At 45.6% G+C, this 18,678-nt stretch overlaps 1 protein-coding gene across 1 annotated transcript in view; it reads left to right on the top strand.

Annotated features, from left to right (window-relative positions):
* LOC121295460 (BAH and coiled-coil domain-containing protein 1-like) overlaps positions 1 to 16,815 on the top strand; it is a 17,388-nt gene extending 573 nt beyond the window's left edge. The window contains exons 2-19 of the mRNA XM_041220095.1: positions 16 to 176; positions 585 to 721; positions 813 to 923; positions 4,328 to 4,430; positions 5,013 to 5,250; positions 5,629 to 5,868; positions 6,623 to 6,796; positions 7,126 to 7,406; positions 7,691 to 7,789; positions 8,148 to 8,313; positions 8,634 to 8,751; positions 9,181 to 9,256; positions 10,661 to 10,769; positions 11,444 to 11,560; positions 12,163 to 12,336; positions 12,796 to 14,036; positions 14,299 to 14,535; positions 15,238 to 16,815. Of these exons, the coding sequence (XP_041076029.1) occupies positions 16 to 176; positions 585 to 721; positions 813 to 923; positions 4,328 to 4,430; positions 5,013 to 5,250; positions 5,629 to 5,868; positions 6,623 to 6,796; positions 7,126 to 7,406; positions 7,691 to 7,789; positions 8,148 to 8,313; positions 8,634 to 8,751; positions 9,181 to 9,256; positions 10,661 to 10,769; positions 11,444 to 11,560; positions 12,163 to 12,336; positions 12,796 to 14,036; positions 14,299 to 14,535; positions 15,238 to 15,444 (3,989 nt within the window). The 3' untranslated portion in view covers positions 15,445 to 16,815. The remainder of the gene's footprint in view (positions 1 to 15; positions 177 to 584; positions 722 to 812; positions 924 to 4,327; positions 4,431 to 5,012; positions 5,251 to 5,628; positions 5,869 to 6,622; positions 6,797 to 7,125; positions 7,407 to 7,690; positions 7,790 to 8,147; positions 8,314 to 8,633; positions 8,752 to 9,180; positions 9,257 to 10,660; positions 10,770 to 11,443; positions 11,561 to 12,162; positions 12,337 to 12,795; positions 14,037 to 14,298; positions 14,536 to 15,237) is intronic.
* The last annotated feature ends 1,863 nt before the right edge of the window (positions 16,816 to 18,678 follow it).

Raw genomic sequence — 18,678 nt, 5'->3', positions numbered from 1 at the left:
CCTTTTTCCTGGCAGGAGCGGAGCTGCTGACCTTTGACCTGCAGAGGCTGGCGACCCTGGCTGCGGCTCGCTCTCTGGAGCTCGGCCCCTCCTCCCCCGTCCCCGGGAGGCCCTGCCACGTCCGCAGAGCCTTCAACCTGCGCAGGGAGTGCAGCTGGACTCCCCGCCATGAGCCGGTGAGCCCCGCACGGTACCCAGTGAAATCTGCTGCAAACACAACCCATACAGCAGACATTTTTCGTATAAGCATTGTAGTATCTCTTATAAAAGCTGCCGACGGTAAAACCACAGTGAATTGCAATGGAGCATAGTGAAAGCCTGATAAAGTATAGGTAAGCTTTGTAAAGAATAGCGAGGTATGGTAAAGCATATAATAAGCATGGCAATCCAGGGTAAACTTTGGTAAATCCATAGTATAACCATGGGGAAAAGCATGATAAAACTGCAGAAATCATGTTGGAAACTTTTCTAAGGGGTATGCAGGGCTCCTTCCTGCAATGCTGTTTCTCTTTTCTGTACATCATCCCTGTGAAGATTGCAGGATGCTCTGCAGCAAGCTGTTAAGTGTGGTTTGCCCCGCACAGGTGTGCCCGGTGAAGGGTGCTATGGACAGGATGGACAGCCAGGAAGTGGAGATGAGGATGAGGCTGGCTGACCTGCAGAGACAGTACAAGGAGAAGCAGAGGGAGCTTGCCAAGCTGCAGAGGAGGCACGACCACCAGTGAGAACACGCTCTCTTTAAAACAGCTGTGGAGTCAAACACAGTGGAGACCCCCAGTTTAACGCTTTATCCCCTCTTGTCCCACCCACAGGAAGGAGGAGAAGTCCCGCAGCCCGGCTCGGAGGGGTCCCGGCAGGCCTCGCAAGCGCAAACCTGCCCCCGGGACTGTCAACACCCCTGGAGAGGGAGCGCGGAGAGTCAAGTGAGTCCTGCATTCACATGACATGCGTCTGTAAAGTAACTCCGAACACCTGGAGCCAAACATCTGGCCTTTTCCTGGGAGTTTCAGACTTGTTTTTTGTTGGTGTTATACTGTATGTGTTTTTGGTAATCAGTACTGAACCTAGGATTAATGACACATGAATGACTCTTCTCCCTATATAGTTGAGTTACACTGCAGTAAATGAATCAAGAAAGGCCAGAAGTAATGTTTTATACAATGACCACTGTCTCTTTGAAGTTTCGGGACGTAAGATGCGAAGAAACATTTAGATGTACAGCCTTCTGTGTGTGTACTGTGCATCTATGTGTTAATGATATCTGTGTATTAGGGACATGTATCTATGTGGATGTTAGTGGCGTGTTATCTGTGTTAGTGGTGTGTGTGTATCTGTGTGCATGTCAGTGCTGTGTATCTCTGCGTGTGGAAATGCTTCTCCATCCCTCGTTACTCGAGTGTAAGCAGGCAGTGATGAGGATTTGCTCCCGCATGAACCTGCACACAGGGGTTAGGAGGGGGAGTGCCAGGGGGGCTGCAGGAGTTTAAAACACCTGAGCTCCGTGCCTCACAGCACCCCTCAAATACCCCCCTGCTGTGCCCGCCCTTTTCCTAGGCCAGATCATTTACATAAACCCTGAGCGCCACAGAGCTGGTCAGATTAGAACTGCTGCCCTGGGCAGTGGACGTCAGACAGCTGCTCTGACAGAGAGGCATACTGTAGTAGTGGTTATTATAATAATAAGAATAATAATAGTAATAAGAAGATACTGCAGTTAGCAGTCAATAGTTATATTTAAATAAATGTGTCATGATTTACTTTTCATAAAACCGACAGGAAATTTTGTATTTTTAATGCAGTATTATTTTAATCATTAATAAATCCAATAACAACTTAATGTTAGTAACAGTACCTGAGTTATGAGCATTATTGTTGTTGTTATTATTAATAATAATAATAATAATAATAATAATATTACAACAAAACTGTTGACAAAACTGAAGTACAATAGTTCAGCCTTCGTCTATTTATGTATTTATTGGTTTGTTTGTTAATTAGATTTGGCCAAGCCATTCAGGTGAAACATCTCGTCTACATTTCCCATGGCACTGAACTCTGATCAATTATATTTAAGGCAGACAAACAGTGTCCCTCAGCTAATCATGCAGAGAGCGCTACACAAAGAAAGAGGTGTCAGCAGAGGTCACGGAGAGCTGTGAATGACACCAGTCATGGGGAGGGGGGAGGGTGCTGAGTGACAGGCTGTTAAATCCAGTCTGTATCCTAAATAAATGAGAATCTCGAACTGGGATCGCAGTGCATAACAAAGAGTGTACTCATCTATAAAGCAAGACCATTCTCAGCTGACCAAAGGTTCAGCGTGCTTCAACGTTTCCTCATCTGCTGTGCTCATGTGTCCAGGGCACCACTGAAAGCGAGCTATGCTGGTCAATGCTTCCCCCCCACCCATCACCATATTATTGAATAATAGAGTATAGCACCCATTAGTACTTCACTTCACCCGAGCCTCTGTTTATGTGGGAGGGGGAACCCTTGAAGAGGAGATCTCACAGAGGGGGCACTGTTAACCTGTCCTGGTGTTAGTGCAGTGTTGTGTCGTGCCAGTCTGTCTGGTGGCTTTCAAGCAGTTCACACGCTGAAAGAATTTGACACATGGCTGACACATGGCTAGGTCTGCTCAGAGGTCATGTGAGGATAGAAGGTCGCAAGGTGATGGGCAGTCAGCAGGGACAGGCTTAGACCAGCATCACTGATGGGTCAGGAGAGACCGGATCGAAGCACTGAATAATAAAACGCATTAGGAGCTATTCAAGGGCAGCATGCACTCCCTCTGTTGCACCAAGCTAAACTGCATTCATTAGCTCTGCTGTAATAGTTGGCTTTATAGATCTGAACTCGCATTTTGTTTGTGCATTTTCCTATTCCCCTTCAGTAGTTTCACTCCTACAAAAAGTTGAGGCTGGTGTTAAACCTGGAATGCAGCAGAAACTAATTTCAAAAGATATAAAGCTAGCCTAAACCAGAAGGATATGCAGGATAAAAAGGAAGGCAGCAATGTAGTGCAGTGGCTGAAACTCATTTGAATCCCTGCAGAGCCTGATTTCTAGGTTGTGTTCCACGAAGCTGTCAGCTGTCCCGGGCTCATAGCCTCAGTCCTGTTTTTTTTATTATTTTTTTCATTATTATTATTTTCTTTGTCGGCTGTGTTCCACATCCCTTACTCGGAGTGACAGTGCTGCAGGAGGTGAGAGCATGTTCTGGAAATCAGGGGAAACCCAGCCAAGAAGAGACAGCTGAGGAATATGTGGGACACAGACCATATGGGGACAGCACAGACGCACTTGTTAAACGCTAACATGGAAAATGTTTTTTTTTTTTTTTTTAAAGGTGTAGTCTGCAAGCAGACCTGGGATCAATTATAATTATAATTACAGCAGATAGTGTTGGGTCACTGGAGAGATTTCAGTGAAGAAAATGTATGAGAAATTAATTAAGCGATTTAGCAGGTTAAGTGTAGGGAAATTGATTTTTAAAACCATACCTACGATACTGTTTAAGATTCTGAAGGACTTCAGAGCTGTAGAGATTCTGCATCAGGGATCTGGAAAGCCAGTAAATTTAACAGACAGAAGCGAATACCATGGATTTAAAAAGCAGCAAACTCCCAGAGAACTGAGCTCCGGGACAGCGATGGGTTAAAGGTGTTCTCCACGGCTAATGTGCAAATGTAATTCCTTGTGGCGGAGTGCAGAAATAAGCCTTTAGCAAGAAGAGCGTGACTCTCTAAAGAGTGCCAGAGAAACGGCAAACCTCGCTAATCACAATCCTGTTTAATTAGTCATTGTGAGATTACCCCGGCAGCCGCGCACTGATCCGACAGGAGGGAGCGGCCCTGTCACATCACGTTTGTCACAGTCTGCCTACCGATTGCCCTGCTCTGCTGCTGCTGCCAGCACTGCAGGCACAAGCGTGGGGCCCTGGTCCCAACACTCAGCCTGGCTTTTACTGGTGTGCTATATACTTAACAACTTGATTTCTGTTAACACAAAAATGATTTTAGCTTTAAACATCTACTTCACAGATGTATTCTGTTCTGGCTTACACAGATGAAACGTTTGCCTGCTTATGCTGATTATGTCTAGCTGTACTGTCTGATTCAGTTGCAATCTACAGTCTGACTGCCTGTACTAATTTAATCCACCGAGGTTTTGATGGTTCAGTGTGATTCTCATGGGACTGAACCCCTGTTTGCAATGTCCTATGTTACATTTGCACCCTTTTTCAGAAGTGTTTTTGTGTGTGTGTTTGTGCATACACATTATTGTATCTTTTCTGTTTCTCACTCTCTCTCTCTTGTGATTGGCAGGTCATTGGGTGCGGGGCTAGGGCTGCTGTGTGAGGAGCTGGGAGGAGAGGTGAAGAGGAAGAAAAATAAATTGTCTGAGTTTGAGCGGCTCGGCACATCACAGGTGAGTGCTGTTACCTGAGGATCTATTGGTTCAGCTAGTCAGGGCTCAGAGAATCCACTTTATCTCCACCTATTGCAAAGCTGGATCTGAACTGAGTTTCGGGGTGATCAGACTTTTATACTGTGATACGATGGGAAAAGCATTTGTATAATAAAATGTACTTTTAATTCACTGGAAAACATGGTAAAGCCGTGGCAAAGCAAGTAAAACATTGGTAAGCATGCAGTAAACGAGCATAAACAACATGATGAATTCACAGAGAACACTGGTAAATCGTAGCCATACCTGATCAATCATAACCAAACATGTTAAAAGCACAGTAAAGTATTAACCTTATAAAGTGCAGTTCAGCACTGGAGTAACAGGGTTAAATGCTTGTATAAGTGATCACAAATTACCAAAACAAAGCAGGGTGATTTTCAGTTAAATCAAAAACATTTTGAAATAGTGAAGTAAGAGACTGCCAAGTACACAGTTAGTTTTCATATACTTAAAAAGAAATCTGAACTCGGTGGAGTGGCCCCTCAGTCCCTGTGTGTGTCTGTCGTCCCGTCCCGTCCCGTCCCCCCCCCCCATGTTCAGGTGAAGGCTCGGTGCAAGCAGCCCGGAACCCAAGTAGCGCTGAGCTCCAAACAGGCCCGGAAAGCGTCACAACTGAAGCAGAATGCCAAGGTGCAGCGGAGGGGCTCTGGTGGTACCCCGTTCCGCAGGAGAGAGACCCACACCCCCAGCTCCGCTCCCCCCAGGCTGTCGAGGGGCCAGGGCACCCCCAGAGCCGAGCAGAAACGAGTGGCAGAGAGCAGGACCCAGACTGACACAGGTAAACAGTGGGGCCTGCACACTCTGCAACTTTGTAATAGCTTTTTTTTTTTTTTTTTGTCTGCACAAATGTAGGAGGAATTCTGGTCTTTTGTAAATTGTATTTTTTAAGAAAATGAAGGACAATTGTAATACCATACTATTTTGTAAAATACAGTTTTGCACCATTAGCTGCTATTTAAGTAACTGGTTGAAATGGACTAGGCTAAAATCAATGACAATGGACAACGTAACAGTACAAATCTGTCTGTCCAATAAATGGGATGCTTTTAATTTGGTGAATTGCAATAGCACACTGTATTGTCTGAGCCTCCTAGGAGACGTATACAGTGTACCATTCTAACTGTGATTGTTTTCCCCTGACGTGCGGTCATTCCAGGGGTCAGTATGGACAACGTGGCTCAGGAGAGCTGGGCAGAGAGGGAAACCTTCGAGATGAAGAGGAGTGGGAGGAAGGACGGAGCTTCCCTGACGAGGACGACCTCTGCCACAGCAAGCCACCAACCCCCTCGGAGACCAGTGGCCAGGGGGCGGGGCCGCCCAGGAAGCAGGCAACCCAAACAGGAAATGGTCACAGAGAAGGAGACATCTCGATCGGAGAGCGAGTCTTCAGAGGAGGGTGAGTGGCTTCCTTAACCCTCATACAATCAGTGCACAGCAGAAGATGTTTCACTAGGGTGCTGTTTGTGATGCATCATTATATCAGTAATACTATGCTTTCATTAGGGAAATCATTTTGAATTTTGTTTTTGGGATGTGCAGGGTTCATGGCTCAATGAATGCATGGCTGTTTAAGAGTTGCGTTTAACAGAGATGGCAAAATATTCCAATGATTTTTTTTTTTTAAATCATGTCTACAGTTCTTTTAATAGCCCTGAAATCTCTCCCGTTTGGATATTTGTGAAAGTGTTGACATGTGTCACCTAAGTGACAAGTGTATCAAGAGCTTGTTGATATCTGACACCACTGAGGAAATGTACCAAGCCTGACCCTGCTGGAGTGCAAGTCATTTCTCCAGTGGGAAAACAACTCCTGCCATTATACTGCAGCGGAAGTGCAATAAATAGATGCGTTTTGTGTACTGGATTTCTAACGTATTACATTTGCAGCACTTTTAACTTCTATTTATTATTTATCTGGAAGAGAACACTTGGGATATATGTCTCAATTCCACAGATTCTAATAACGGCGAACAAGCTGTAAGAACACACCATTTATAAATAGTCCAGTGATATGAAACTTTATATCACCAAGTGGCCCAGTAGCAGTTAGAACGATGTGATTCCAGGCTCCTAAGTTTGGCAGCAGAATATAATTAGACATTACCTGGTTTGAAACTGGAATGATTTTCTGACTTCTTTCTCTCACTCTAGAAGAGGAGGATGAATGGAGCTACGACAATGATGAAGATGTTGATGACATCATAGCCCCGCCTGCCAAAGACCCCACCCCCAGCACAGCCCTGTTAGGTCCCTCACCCTCGTCAGTTGTTAAACTGGAAGCCAATCAGAAAGCCAAGAAGAAGAAGGAAAGGCAGGGCCTTCTGGGTAAGACTAAATGTTTTAGAGAAGAATCTTGGAATAAGAACATAATAGGAAGCTCCTGTTTTGAAGGTACAGTCATTGTCTCACAAATTATTTTTCACAGTAGGAATATGCATAGTGTACAGTGACACCAGGTGACTGTATTTTGTATTTGCCATAAATGATCTCTTATGGGGAAAATGTAATCCAAATTCAATGCACTCCCCTTGCAATCTCACTCTACCTGCTTTAAGAATGCTTTCCGAATCATTCTCAATACTGAATACTCAATACATATGAGTCAACTTCTTGTAGAGGATGGAGAAGTGTACTGACTGTCTCTATCTCTCCAGGGTCATTGCAGCTGCCGGTAGCAGAGGGGGGGGAGGGAGAGGTGAAGGTGAGGAAGCGCACCCCCTCCAGGCTAGAGAAAAGGAGGAATGAGAGCAGGGAGCGAGACGGAGAGAAGCGAGCCAAAGGGCTCAGGCAGCAGCAGCAGGAACAGGGCTGGACTGACCCCAGTGCCAGGAGCAGTCTGTATCGGGCCAGCCCCAGGGTCCACCCCTCCAGCACGCCCAGCGAGAGGCTGAGGAAAGCCACAAGGAAGAACAAAACACTGCAGGGATCCTCCAAGGTGAGTGGAAGTGAAGTGTACAGCTCAGGGTAACCGCACTGAAACTGGACTTCATTTGAGCCAAACTAAAGTCTTAGTCTAACAGACAAACGTAGTAGCTATTTCTAGCATTCACTGCACTGAGAAAAGTTGCTTGAATGACTGAAATGTCTGCTTTGCACCATGTTTTTTTGGTGCAATGATGGATCTGACTCCTTATCTATTAGTGGGCATGTCCATTGAGAATTGTGAGGTTCCAATAAGGACAGGACCTATTAATAAGATTGCCATGTCTGTCTTTCTAGCAGAAGAAAAGCAGTGTGCTGGGAGGGGCCCTGTACCCACGCAGACTGGAATGTGTCTCCAGCAAGGGCAAGAACAACAGCAACTTCAGGAGAAAACCGGTGAGGGGGCTCCACCTGACTAGCAATCTCCAGCAAACACAGCACTGGAGCCTTTTACGTAAATGTTATCATCAGGAATGGAAATAAGACTCTTGCTGCATAGCAGTTTCACCCTATCCAGGTTTACTATGAGCTTGATTAGTCCCAGTGTAAAGATAACAAGATCAAGTGTGTGTTATTAAATTCGGTAAAAACAGGAGTGGATCGAGCTGCTATGCAATGGGAGTCTTATTTCCATCACTGGCTATCAAATGGTTCCATGTGTCAAGGAGTCAGACCTTTTCATGAGCACTATGTCTGGTACCAGTCACTGCTGTTTTCCACCTGAGTGTGTCTCTAAACCCCCTCTTGTCTCTAGCTGAAGGGCCGGGCGGTGAGTCGGTTGCTGGAGAGCTTTGCTGCGGACGAAGGCTTCCAGATTGACGAGGACAGCAGCTTCTCGGAGGAGGAGGAGGAGGAGGAGGAGGAAGACGGGAACAAGAGCGCCCCCCTCTGCTCGCCCCGGGACAGGAGCAGCACCCCAAGTGAGTGAGAACTGCTGCACTACCCCCCTGACATCTCCAAATCTCGCTCTGCTTCAGTAAAATGCATGATCCATAACTTCAAGTGCCCTCTTCAATGTAGAATTACAGTAAAAGGCATTTTCTTCACATCTCAACAGCTACACATTTTCTTCAGGACACATTTATAATTTGAGTAGGTGTCATTATCGCCATTAAACTAAGAGTCAGTGTATTCAGAATTAATATTGGAAAAGATCACAGACAGGGCAAGGATGACAATAGACAACAAGACTGATCCATGTCTTCTCTCCCTCTCTCTCTCTCTCCCTCCCTCACCACAGCTGTTCCTAACTGTACCCTGACGAAAGAGTCCCTAGTGGACGGGCTGAAGGTCCTAATCCTGAAAGAGGATGATCTACTCTACGCTGCCTACATCCACACACTGCAGCCCCCCGACATGTAAGCAACCCCCCCCAGGCACTGCTTCTCTGCTGCAGTAACCCCTTCTCATGATATGGAGCCCGCTCACCCCAAAACTTGATTAAATTTTACGAGTACATGCATATGCCTAAACTCTGTTTTCAAAACATCCAAGTCAAATCCTGTAATTCAAGCCAACCTTGTCCGTAAGTCCAAGTTGTACAGAATTCAATCAAAGCACTGCTTTCTGATTTATTGCGCTTTTTGTTTTTATAAAGACATGGACACATAACATAATGGGCATTCCATCACTACTCAGTCTTGGCTGATAGGCTGAGATCCACACAACTTCAAGGCTCGAAGCAAGGATACAGCAGAGAGGGGATAGAGCATGGGAAATGAGGTGCAAAAAACACAACATCAAAACAAATAATAATAATGGTTTTATTTATTTCTTCCCTCTTGAAGCTACAGCATAATGATCGAGGGGGAGAGAGGAAACCGGCCAAGAATCTACTCCCTCGAGCAACTCTTGCAGGAAGCGGTGAGTTCCGCCTCTAAATCCCACCCCTCCCCTTCCCTGCTTTCACCACTGGGTAAAATCAGGTATTTAAGCAGCTTCCAGCTCAGCAACCAGCTGTCGAGACACAGCAGAGCAACAGAGCTTAAAGAAAACACGCTGGCCGGAGGTGGTAGTTACTCTTCACAGTCGATCTGCAAAAGTGATTAGGAGTAAACGTGTGTGTGTGTGTGTGTGTGTGTGTGTGTGTGTGTGTGTGTTTTTTTTTTTTTGTTTTGTTTTGTTTTTTAAATTCCCATTATGGATAACTGTAGATGCCGAACAACATCTGGACCAAACGATGAAAGAGTCCTATCTTATGGGAAACAAGAGATTTAGTTTTGCGCCGGTATCTCTCAGCACCCACAGCAAAGTGACCCCCCCCCCCCCACCTCTCTTAACAAAGCTGAGCAAAGCTAAACTAAACACTACAGCACCCACTGTTCAGTTCCTGGTTAAACCACTAATTAACTGTGTGACATCGGAAACCAGCCTCTCTCTCTCTTTTTTTTTTTTTTTATTGCAGTTGTCTTTTAAATAAAGAAGAGGAATCTAATTAGCTATTCTTGACTGCACTACAGTCTCTGGCTGCGCTGCAGTCGAAGTGGCGCGCGCTGCAGCTGTACTCTGCTAATTTAGTATGTTGCTTTTCTTGTGGGCTGCCTCCCTGAGTAAACTGCGGTTCTGTTCTCCCTTTGATCTGCCTGCCGTTCCCTCACAGTGACATCTCACAGATGCTGGTGCTTCCTCGTGCCCTGGCACGCTTGGCATTGCTGCCAGCTGTAATCTGATCCAAATTATCTATATTAGTCATTCAGCACTTCCGGAGGTGGCGATGTGATTAAGGCTGCTGTTTCTCACACACACACACGCGCTACAAAGCCAGCACGGCTCCATCTCTATTGTAGTGCCAGAGTGTCGATCGCACCACAGCTACCACTATTTCCTTGTTTTGTCTTTGTTCTTTCTTTTCCCTTATCAGCTGTTTGCCTTTAACGTTGCTATGCTTCGATTACAGAAGGAGAATGACATTTTGCTCTCGACATGAAAGCCATTACAGACACGGTTACTTTTAAGTCATTTTAACAGGTCTGCCTGCGGGTTTGTTAAAAACCCAGGTTTCTAAAAAACTAGCAGAGTCTGACCTTTTAGATGTCTTAAACAGACAACACAGGTCACCTTACCAGCAGATATTTCAGTGCTAACCATGACAAATATAATACTTGTTTTTAATATATAATTCCTTTCACATTGTATTGCGCTGAATATTTATTGTACACTGCAAAGCCCAGGCATTTAGCTGATGCACTTGGAAGTAGATTAGCCCCAGATATTGCAGAGCCTTTCCTTACCAGGATCTTAGTAGCTGAGTGTGTGTGTCTCTGACAGGTGCTGGATGTTCGGCCGCAGACGGAGCAGGAGCTGACGTCAGGAACCCGGGTTTGTGCCTACTGGAGCGAGCGATCGCGCTGTCTGTACCCGGGCTACGTGCGCAGAGGTGAGGGGGCATATGAGAAAACAACACCAGCCATTTTACCAAAGTATAGGGTGATTTAAATAAGAGTAAGAAGTTCAGCAAGATCAAAATGATTCACTGCAGGATGCTAGCATTTGGTGTTTAGTACCAGGGCTTCATGGGATGTTAATGATGGGCTGTAGTGAGCACCAGTAAACCATTACAGGTATACAAGGTGCCCTCTGACACAAAGTAAAAGGTGGTATATTACCTGGTATTTTATTGCCGTGGTACCTGATGCAACATGCCATATTTCACCTCGCCGTGAATACGTTTGATGCGAAGGTTTGCTTAACTGCCCTACAATCAATCTGTGTATTGTGGAGCGAGAGCAGTCAAGTGAGAAATATGAAAGATTAGAAGGAAAAGAATGGAGAGCGAGGGAGAGGGAGGAAGCGGCAGCAGGAGGAGGAGCTGGCCGGAGAGAGCTTCCCCAAGGTCAGCAGTGACTCAGCCAGCAAGCCAATGGGAATGAGAGAGCGGTGGAGAAGAGGAGAGAGCTGACAATAGGGGAAAGAAATATAGGGGGAGGGGTTCAAGGATGGCTTAGCGAGGACGACAGGTATTGACAGGTTGTAGTGGATATTGGTGAGGGAGGTAGGAGCAATGTTAATCATGGAGTGACTCGCCCTGCGTGACCCCCGTCTGTCCTCCAGGGGGCCCAGGTGAGGAGGAGAAGGAAGGCTCTGTCATGGTGGAGTTTGACGACGGAGACAGCGGACAAATCTCACTGTCCAACATCCGCCTGCTTCCCCCAGACTACCAGATCCAAAGTGAGTCTTTCCTTGAGATCCAAAGTACAGCAAAGGAATTTCCCTAGTTTCTAAGATTTTGTCCAATTTTATTTTTTTAATTTTTTTACAATCTGTTAATGAGCAACTTTCCAGAATCCATCTTAGAAAATAAATATATTACCCTATATCACTTTTGCACTGTTTCTATGTAAAGGATCGAACAATCTCCAAAAAAAAAAAAAAAAGCCTTCTGCATCTTAATTGTCTGAACCAATCAATTCCTCTCACACCAGTGCTTTGTGTTGACACAGGACTGCAGTACAGTATGTCAATCCAACTGTCAGATACTGACACGACCGCACACTGTGCTGGGCTGTCGCTCAATAATGCAGTCACACATGTGCAAGCTTGATTACAGCTAATTACAGCTCCCAACCTTATCAACAAACACATAGTCCTTTGCACATAATCTATATCCCTGTTTTATTTACTAAAACGGCTGTTGTAAACATTCAGTAAGACACACCTACAGGGCCTTTGCCTTTAGATCTTCAGTATTGCTTAAAGAGCGTTGATTTCAGTGATTGCTTCTAGATCGCACAGTGCAGGGAGCTTGAGGTTTGACTGTGGTCTCTGTGCAGGTACGGAGCCACCCTCCGCCATGCTGCTCTCCAATGGGAGGCGGAGATGCCGCAAGGCTGCCGTAGAGAAGACTGTGCAAGGGTACTCTACTCAGCGAGCCTCCCCAGAGAGACAGAGCCACACAGAGCCCGGCAAGACCCAGGGAAGGAGGACCGCCAGCAAGGGAAAGACAGGTAACAAGTGGCTGCTGTTATACTGGGGAAGACAATTATGGGGACACCAGTGCAAACCATAAAGGAATATAGATGCCAAACTCCTAATGTTTAATACTGGGGGAAGACCATATTTGGGCCATCCATGCTAACCATAAAGATAAATAAGTACCCTACAGTTGCTGAATTATAACACTGGTTTAATGTTAAAAGGTTTAAAACACTGACCAGTTTCATCAGTCAGCTGATTGTGAATTTGAGAATGAGATGCTGAAGTTTTGTTGTTTTAAAACCAAGAGGAAGTTTACCAACTAAACTCTTGTCTGTTGACAATTGTACAGCTAACTCGGCAATATGTGCACCATACCAAACAGGCTCTCTAAAACCTATTGTAGACCATATTGTTATATAGTTTTAATTTTAATTTGTTCCTTGTTGGTTCACAAAGCCATCTTGTAACAAAAAAATGTTTTATTGCAGGTAATGAGAAGACAGCCAACTCAGGAACAAAAAGCACAGCTCCAGGAAGCCTGTGTAAAAGCAGCAGCAGCAGCCCCCTTCTGAGCTGGCCCGGAGTGGCGTTGCCCAAAAAGAGAATGCCCCACAAGATGAGCATGGGCCTTCAGAACCTGTTCCAGCTCAACGGGAACCCCAGGAAGATATCCAAAAGCAAGGAGACGTGCAGTGGGGGCTTCACCCTGCACCCACTCTCCACGCCTCCCTCCACCTCAGCCAAGACCATCTTCAGCAGCTCCTTCGAGGTAGACTCCTTCAGCAGCATTGCCAATGGCTACTCCAGCTTTGGGAGCCAGGCAGGGCTGCCCCTCAGCCCCAGGAACAACACCTCTTCCCGGGGAAAGAGGCAGTCGTACGACGGAGGGCAAAGAGGGAGGAAGGCCAGCAAGGGAGCAGAGTTCCTGGTCAAGCTGGACCACGAGGGTGTGACCTCTCCCAAGACCAAGAATGGCAAGGCTCTGCTGCTGCTGGGGAGCACGGGGAGCAACGGCAGGGTGGAGAAAGGTTTTGGGGCCAAGGAGGTGGTGGTGGTGGATGCCTCTCCTGTGGGATACACTCACCCCGTCCTGCTGGTGAAGGACAACAAGAAGGGGGGTGGGAGCAGGGCGGACCTCCTCCTGAAAGGGGCCGGCCAGCTATGCAAGCCCCCCGCCTCCTCCCTTGGGCTGGGTGAGTACTCAGAGTTCGGGATGAACTGCGACAGCGACTGCCACAGCTCCTACTCGGACATGGACGAGGAAGACGACGAGGAAGATGATGAAAGAAACACCAGATTGAGGAACGCCGGCCGCTTCCTGTCGCAGCTCTCAGTCTCCTCCACCTCCTCTGTGTCTTCCAGCTCCTCCAGCTCTGGCTCACTCTCCAGCTCCAGCCTGTGCTCCTCCGACAACGATTCCTCCTATAGCTCAGAGGACGAGGAGGACTCCACCCTGCTGCTCCAGTCCTGCCTCTCCTCCCACCCCTCAGTCCCCACCGCCCTGCTGCAGCCCCCGGAGCCGCCAGCCAACGCTGGCTCCTTCGTGGCCAAGGCCATGACAGTTAGCAACAGCAAGCCACTAAAGAGGAAAGAGAGCCCCAGCTCCTCCTCAAAGACAGCCAAGGACCTCGCCAAGAGGCAGAGGCTGCTCTCCGTCGACAACGGGCCCAAGATCTCCAACTTTCTGCCTGCCAGGCAGCTCTGGAGGTGGTCTGGGAACCCCACTCAGGTAGGCCTTACTTCAGGGGTTCGCTTTTCACTAAAAGTTTATTCGCCGACGAAGGTATGAGCCGACAAATTTGTCTAACCAGTTTATTACAGTTTGACCATATCATGAGTCGTGGAGCATGCAGGAGTGGCTGCTTGTTGAAAGAAATATAACGCTTTGCTGTAAAAATCTGGCACTAGATTGTAAATTCTAGGATGTGTTCATGTGGGTTAGGTATATTTTGAATATACAGTAAGTAACGGACGCACCGTGGCTGTTGCAGAGGCGAGGCATGAAGGGAAAGGCCAGGAAGCTATTCTACAAGGCGATCGTGCGAGGGAAGGAGGCAGTGCACGTGGGAGACTGCGCTGTCTTCCTGTCCGCTGGCCGGCCGCACCTCCCCTACATCGGCCGAATCGAGAGCTTCTGGGAGTCCTGGGCCAGCAACATGGTGGTCAAGGTCAAGTGGTTCTACCATCCTGAAGAGACCAAGCTGGGCAAGAGACACCGCGACGGCAGGGTGAGGAAGCGCAGGCACCGAGGTCCTGTTCTTTGTTTAATCTAATGGTTTTTATACCCGGTTAAGGGGCTTTGATCTGAGTTTCCATTCTTGGTTTTACTTTGAGTTTAATAAGACACACCTGAGTTTGTTCCCTGTACACTGTGGCTAATCAAGCTCGTATTGAAAACTGGAACGGGAATCCTAGTTCCCTCCCTGGAAATATGTAACACAGGCTCAATTAAACACAATATTTGAGCAATTACAACTCAATAAATTAAATAAACATTTTTAGGGGAGAAGAATTCCTCCATTTATACAGGGTTTGGTATTTTCCTAATATAGTAATCTCCCTCTATAATTGTAACAATGATAAATGGCTCTAGAGATAATGACCAATTAGTGGTAATTTCTCCTTTATTATGTGTGGTTTTGTAATTGCATCACGTCTATAATCCATGGACAGAGTAAACCCAGATGAGAGACTGAACAGGGATTGCCATGCAGAGGAAGCTTCAAGCTGCTTCTCCTTAAATGCCATGCTTTTACTGCAAACAAGGCATTTTCTACAGATTCTCATTGGGAGTGGCTTGTGATTCACTCTGTTCTGCTGTTTTCCAACAACAAACAAACCAGGCTGCATTTAGAAACCTCTAGGGCGCAAGGTAGAGGGGGAAAAAACCCAACCAATTGTAAAGCATTCTTTTTCTTCATGTACCCCAGCACGCCCTCTACCAGTCTTGCCACGAAGACGAGAACGACGTGCAGACCATCTCTCACAAGTGCCAGGTGGTAACCCTTGAGGAGTACGAATGCCTAAGCCAAGGCAGGAAGCACCACAATGGCCAGGACCTCTACTACCTGGCCGGGACCTACGACCCCACCACAGGTCAGCTGGTCACTGCCCAGGGGGTGTCCATCCTCTGCTAGCAGCCACGGAGACAAGTGACCGGAGACAACAGCCGAGGACTCCGCCCCAGCCACCACTCTCCTCTGAGAATCGGTGTGGCTGCTGGAGTTCTAATGGAGATGGGTTGGATTGTATGGGGTTGACTAGAGGAGAGTCAGGGTCGGCTTGGTCCACTGCTGCAGCAGAGCTTACGAGAGCTAGCCCAGTCAGACAGAGGCCCCACAAGGGCCGTGCAGCCCAGTGGTATCCGAAGCACTTGAGGACAGTTGGGAGAAAAGAGTGAGACTTAAAAAAACAAATAATCCTCTCAAAAAGACACACATTTAGTTTGTGTTTTGTGGAGGCAGCAAGCACAGTTACAGTTTCACCTCACCCCTTCATCTTCTCTCTCAGTGATTGTGTGAAGACCTGGTATACAGATGTTAAGGCATCATGTTCGTTTTACAAGTAGCCTAGAAGTATCACGGCTCTGTTCTTGTAATTGATTGCTGCAACTGGTAGCTGTTGTACCCAAAGTGCACTTCAGAAACAGCCTGGGCTTTTGATCCTAGCCAGGGGAACACGCCCCATCACAGTCAGCCCTTCCAAAGCCCTCCTGCATGCCTACAGTACTCAGTACCATGGCCATGCATACAACTGTAAACCTTTAGCACTCACAAAAGAGAAGATGTGTTCTGAAGAATTATTCAAGCGGTCTTTTGGCGGCGATGACGGGCAATCATGATTTGGAATCCTCAGCACCTGAAAAAAACATCCAGCACTTTGATCGAGCGCTCCCTGTCAGTCTGTCATCCAAGGAAAGCCATAGGGGTTCTTTCACAGGAGGGTGGGTGGGGATTTGAGGACAATTGTTCATCCAAAGGTTTTCTAAATAACTTTCATCAGAGAATCCCAGGACTTTTTTTTGTAGAAGAAATAAAATAAAAATTTGCTTACAAGTTGGCTGCCAAAGTAGGTGTGCCGTGCAGCTGAGAAGAATGGTAGAATGGTTACTTCATATTCCAGAGAAGGATTCCCTGTTGGATGTGTGTATTCAATGGGTAGGACAGGGGTAAGAGGAGTCTTGTATGTATGTACATTCATGCATGGACAGCTTAGGTTTTCTTCAGGGGTGGAACAGTGTGGGTTAGGGACTGTGCTTCAGCAGGATTTTAAATAGAGAATTATCTCCAGACCTCATTTTGATGTTTCCAGGGATATTTTTATCATGCAGTAAACAAAAAAAAACAAAAAAAAAAAAAAAGAGGAATGATGATTTTCTAATCAAGCCATACACTTACCTCTGCCTGTTATCTGAATCAGGTGTAAACTGTACAGATCATTCAGTTTCTTCTTTGTGTGTTTGTATGTATGTATGTATGTATGTGTGTGTGTGTGTGTGTGTGTGTGTGTGTGTGTGTGTGTGTGTGTGTGTGTATATATATATATATATATATATATATATATATATATATATATATATATATATATATATATATATGTGTGTGTGTGTGTGTGTGTGTGTGTGTGTGTGTGTTGTGTTAGTAAGAATCTTAAAAAGTTTTGTTGAAAAACTTTTTTGTTTTACTGAGCTGGGTCCCAGGACTTTGCTCTTAAAAAAAAAAAAAAAAAAAATTAAAAAAATGAAGTGCACTGTATCTCTCCTTCACTCATCATCAGCCCAGCTGGGAGTGTGAAGTTTGTGAAATCTTGTAAATAGCAAAGCTGGGGGATGGGTGTTCCTAGTTTCTAAAACCTGCCTCATCTTTGTGCAATTGAAAAAGTGGTCTGGGCAGACAAGACTGTCTGGTAAATTGTGATCTCATTTTATTTAATACATTTTTATATGTATAATAATGGCTGTGCCATTTGGGTGGAGAAGTCGGAAATCAAACCGCTGCCATGGAAAAATAATTGTTAGTAAAATACCAATAATAAAACCCACGGAAATGTCAGCCATTCTGAGCTTACCTCATACGCTATAATGGGCCTCTAGAACTGGGGCCATGCTGGTATAACACACTATTGGTTATACTTTGAACACTGAAGGTAAATCCTTTGTATTACAATGCCATATACATGCCGCAATGTATGCATCGACAGAAAAGTATACACTACACTTCAGAAGTGATCACAACCCTCCATTTAACTCCCTCACGCCATGTGTACCCTGCCCTACATTTCTTACACAAAATGCAGGATGCTTTAGGATAATGAACCAGGAGTGGAAAGTTTGAGCATTAATAGTTTGGTTCTAATCAAAGGGATGCCGCTCTACGGTTCAGTGTACCTTTTAAAAACAGAATGAGGGGCAGGGGGGTATGAATTTGTTTTTTTATCAGGGAGAGGGAGGAGTAAAGTAGGGAGGGATCTTGAATATTTAGCTGATGGTGAGTTTGTAAATACGATAAATGTGTGACTTCACAAACCAAAGCACCTTCAAAGGGTTTTATTCGTTTAGTGTACTTTTTTAAATCTTTTAAATATGTATCTATTGAATCAAATCATAAGTCTTTAACCGGGACCCCGCAATGTAATTGGCTGACGAGAACTTTTTTTTTGTAATCCGTAAAATGAAGACTGTGGCTGTGTAACTAACACAATACATGCGCACATGAAGCACTTCCATGCTCTTTGCAGCGCTAATGTAAACCTGTGATTGGACAATCAGACTACCACACGAGAGCAGTGTGATTGGCTCAAACGAGAATCCGTTCTGTGTCGTTTGTTTTGCTTTTGCCAAATAGTTGTGTTTTTTTTGTTGCTCTTGTCTTTGCTGCTTCGGTTCAATATGCAAGCCTGGGTTAACTGTGCTATTTGCTGACATATTATTTGATGTAACACATTGTAAACAAGAGCTTTAAAAAGCACTGGTACGGGGATGTGATGTCACGTTTCTCCAGGCAACCAAAGCCTGCTGCAAGTGAAAAGAGCACTAAGAATATTACTGTAAACTCTATCTGCTGGGGGACCTTTGGGGAGCACCAGGAATAACTGCCCCTGTGAAACTTAATAATCCCTTCAGATATGGGAGTCTCAAACACCTTGGCTACTGCAGGAAGTGATGTCACATAATATTTTTGTAATAACAAACATTTAAGAGGTGTTTAGCCTAAGGCAGGTGTTTATTTCACACACACACACCCCCCCCACAAAAAAAGAGAAAAAATAATAATATTGTAATAACGTTGCTGTACTGTATGCTTGTACAATGTTTGGGTTTTTAAATTGGTTTAAGTAAGTTTTAAAATCTCCAGGTTTATATATATTTTAAA

Source organism: Polyodon spathula, chromosome 20, assembly GCF_017654505.1.
Source record: "Polyodon spathula isolate WHYD16114869_AA chromosome 20, ASM1765450v1, whole genome shotgun sequence".
NCBI classification, from domain to species: Eukaryota; Metazoa; Chordata; class Actinopteri; order Acipenseriformes; family Polyodontidae; genus Polyodon; species Polyodon spathula.
This window is presented reverse-complemented; position numbering and strand designations above follow the sequence as displayed.